At 52.2% G+C, this 3675-nt stretch overlaps 1 protein-coding gene across 1 annotated transcript; it reads left to right on the top strand.

The window, feature by feature from the left end:
* Window positions 1-916: 916 nt before the first annotated feature.
* Window positions 917-1803, top strand: LOC137893732 (dentin sialophosphoprotein-like). The gene is made up of 2 exons (XM_068739160.1): window positions 917-927; window positions 1074-1803. Exons 1-2 carry the CDS (start codon window positions 917-919, stop codon window positions 1801-1803), a joined length of 741 nt encoding a protein of 246 aa, XP_068595261.1.
* Window positions 1804-3675: the final 1872 nt, after the last annotated feature.

Genomic DNA, 3675 nt, shown 5'->3' with positions numbered 1-3675 from the left:
AGTTACATCCTGCATACATGTATGCATGTGTAACGTAGTTAATAGTAGTGCAGTTACATCCTGCATACATGTATGCATGTGTAACGGAGTTAATAGTAGTGCAGTTACATCCTGCATACATGTATGGGATTGATTGATTCATTTTTTCGGTATTAATGTATCTTGTGTTCCTTTTATAATTACACACGTTTTTTATTTCATATTTATTTTAATGTCCATCTCGGGGTATTTATGGGTTGGAGCTTTTTGTCCCTCCTGGCTCTCCATCCTACATTTTGGCCCAAGTTCATCCGTTCCTGCGTCCCCCCAGCACTTTGTGTCTGAACGCGCTGGGGGGACGCAGCCCCCCCCCCCCCCCCCCCGAGATGTGCTAATGTCTGTGTGTGGACCTTCCTTATTCGTTACACAACAACACAACGCAGAGGCACGTTGTGTACATACGTCCACACACCTTTTTGCTGGCTTCAGTCCGTCCACAGGACAAGCATAGAGGGTGGAAATACGCAAAAACAACAAGAGGTGTACCGTACGCAGTAACTACAAAGCAGAAAACGCACACGCGTCTTCATCGGGACCGGAGGACCGAGCGTTCACACGCATACGCCGTGCCTTGTTTGAATGATAGCTAAACAGTGTGTGTGTGTGTGTGTGTTAAATCCACAGGCCTGTCTCCTCCCTCCTCCTCTCCACCCTTTCTTTCTGTTTTCACTCGTTCCGCTGTGTCCAGATTGTCCTGGTTTACACCTGGAAGACTCTTACAAATACATTTACATTTTCTCAGTGGGGCTGATTATATGAAGTTTACAAAAAACTAATTTCAATCTAATCAGACGTTTTCTATTTCTTACCACGCTGTAATTCATTTTATTTGAACTTAAAGTACAGTGACTGAACAATAAATACATATTTTTAGAGCATGGCTCTTCAGTGAGGTTACTTACTACATTCCAGGACTAAAATGCTAAATCAATAGAAGAAAATATTAGAATCTGATCTGGTTTGAAGTCGGCGTTCTTCTCCTTCTTCGTCTCCGGTGAGTTTTGAGTCCAAACAAAAGAGACGGCTGAGTGCAGGAGGCCTGAATGCAGCGACTGCAGCGACTGCAGCGACTGCAGCGACTGCACCGACTGCAGCGACTGCAGCGACTGCACCGACTGCAGCGACTACACCGACTGCAGCGACTGCACCAACTGCAGCGACTGCAGCGACTGCAGCGACTGCAGCAACTGCAGCGACTGCACCGACTGCAGCGACTGCACTGAATGCAGCAAATGCAGCGAATGCACCGAATGCAGCGACTACACCGAATGCAGCGACTGCACCAACTGCAGCGACTACACCGACTGCAGCGACTGCACCGACTGCACCGACTGCAGCGACTGCACCAACTGCAGTGACTGCACTGAATGCAGCAAATGCAGCGAATGCACCGAATGCAGCGACTACACCGAATGCAGCGACTGCACCAACTGCAGTGACTGCACTGAATGCAGCAAATGCAGCGAATGCACCGAATGCAGCGACTGCACCAACTGCAGCGACTACACCGAATGCAGCGACTGCAGCAACTGCACCGAATGCAGCGAATGCAGCGAATGCAGCGACTGCACCGAATGCAGCGACTGCACCGAATGCAGCGAATGCACCGAATGCAGCGACTGCACCAAATGCAGCGAATGCACCGACTGCACCGACTGCAGCAGCCCTTTTAGTGCACACTCGTGGAGACCAACCATCGGTTGCTCTCAGCAGTGGAAAGAAAAGGATCACCCAGAGCTCCCCGGGCAAGGCGCTTTTTTTTAGGTGGCCCACCCAAATAGTCCGGCTCACACCCAGAAGCTGGGAATCCAACCGTGACTCCTTTTACTGCTGACTCAGACACGAGTCTGCTGCCATTTCTACGTTCAGTATTTGAAGACTGGCTTCATTTCTGATTCAGAATCAATAATTGTGAACGTTTTATTCTTAAAATATCATTAAAAACATATGGTAATGATATTAGAGTGTCATCCTCCTGGCTGGCTGACGATTCAGGAAGTAACACAGGTGAGAGTTCACCCAAACGTTTCACCCAGAACACCGCACATAGCTTAGCGCACACGTGCACTCACAATGTGTGGCAGCTCACGCTAGTCCATTCACACGAACAAGACCCAACGCTGAAGCTCCGCCTTGAATCCAGGTCTCGTAAACCATTGGGCCTGAGGACCAGCGTTCTCCAGGGCCACCTTCAGGACAACGCAAGGAGGAGCAGGAGGAGCAGAGGGAGTAGGAGGAGCAGGGGGAGCAGGAGCAGCAGGAGGCGCAGGGGGAGCAGCAGGAGCAGGGGGAGCAGGAGCAGCAGGGGGAGCAGGGGGAGCAGCAGGGGGAGCAGGAGCAGCAGGGGGAGCAGGGGGAGCAGCAGGAGCAGCAGAAGGAGCAGGGGGAGCAGGGGGAGCAGGAGGAGCAGAGGGAGTAGGAGGAGCAGGGGGAGTAGGAGGAGCAGGGGAGCAGGAGGAGCAGGAGGAGCAGGATGAGCAGGAGGAGCAGAGGGAGTAGGAGGAGCAGGAGCAGCAGGAGGAGCAGGAGGAGCAGAGGGAGTAGGAGGAGCAGGAGCAGCAGGGGGAGCAGGGGGAGCAGGGGAGCAGGAGGAGCAGGAGGAGCAGAGGGAGTAGGAGGAGCAGGAGCAGCAGGAGGAGCAGGAGCAGCAGGAGGAGCAGGAGCAGCAGGAGCAGCAGGAGCAGCAGGAGGAGCAGGGGGAGCAGGAGGAGCAGGAGCAGCAGGGGGAGCAGGAGCAGCAGGAGCAGCAGGGGGAGCAGGAGCAGCAGGGGGAGCAGGGGGAGCAGGGGGAGCAGGGGGAGCAGTTCTCCTCCAGTGTGTCGGGCACGCTGGAGCCGAGTTTGGACACTCAGCCATTGTGCTGCGTGTCTCTCGGGACATCAAAGCTCGCTCTGAGACCTGCGTGTCTCTCGGGACATCAAAGCTCGCTCTGAGACCTGCGTCGCGCCGCGTTAAGAGGATCCATGTCGAGCAGAACGTCGACCTACCGTGAACCGGCGGCAGCAGCAGGAGCAGCAGCAGGAGCGGCAGCGGCAGCGGCAGCGGCGGCAGGCGGCCCATTCCGGCTCCTGCGCTCTAAATCCACAAGTCCCGCTCCATTCCACCTCCGCTTGTTACTCAACGCGTCCGCGTGGACGTGGACACTCCCGGGCCCGTCGTCTGGTGCGGTTCGGTTCGGTCCACTTTCCCCGCCCCCCCCCCCCCCCCGATAAGGCGCTCGAGCTACTTTAGAGTTTGGACCGTCGAGCTCGCGCTCCGAGAGGAAGGGCAGGCGGACGTGGTGTGACGTCACTCTGAAAAGGAAACACAGTTGTGTGTGTGATTGGTTGTAAAAGTAGAAAACATCATCTTATTAGGTGCTATAAAGATTTTCACTATCAGGTTGATCTCATGTGATACTAGCTATTTCATATATTTCATATTCTCAGGTAATAATAGAAAATATAAAGTTATAGCTGATTTCAGGATATTTTCAATTAAAAAACGATTTTTTTTCATGTTATAACAGATATTTTCATGTGAATTACACTATTATACATATCACATATTTTCGTTATAATAAAACTTTACAAGTTTTAAGTTATTACTTTATAATTATATATGTATGTGTAATAAAAATGTAAAAGAAGCTGCATT

The sequence above is a fragment of the Brachionichthys hirsutus genome, chromosome 5 (genome assembly GCF_040956055.1).
Source record: "Brachionichthys hirsutus isolate HB-005 chromosome 5, CSIRO-AGI_Bhir_v1, whole genome shotgun sequence".
NCBI lineage: Eukaryota > Metazoa > Chordata > Actinopteri > Lophiiformes > Brachionichthyidae > Brachionichthys > Brachionichthys hirsutus.
Note: the sequence above shows the minus strand (reverse complement) of the source record. Positions and strands in the feature narration are given on the sequence as shown.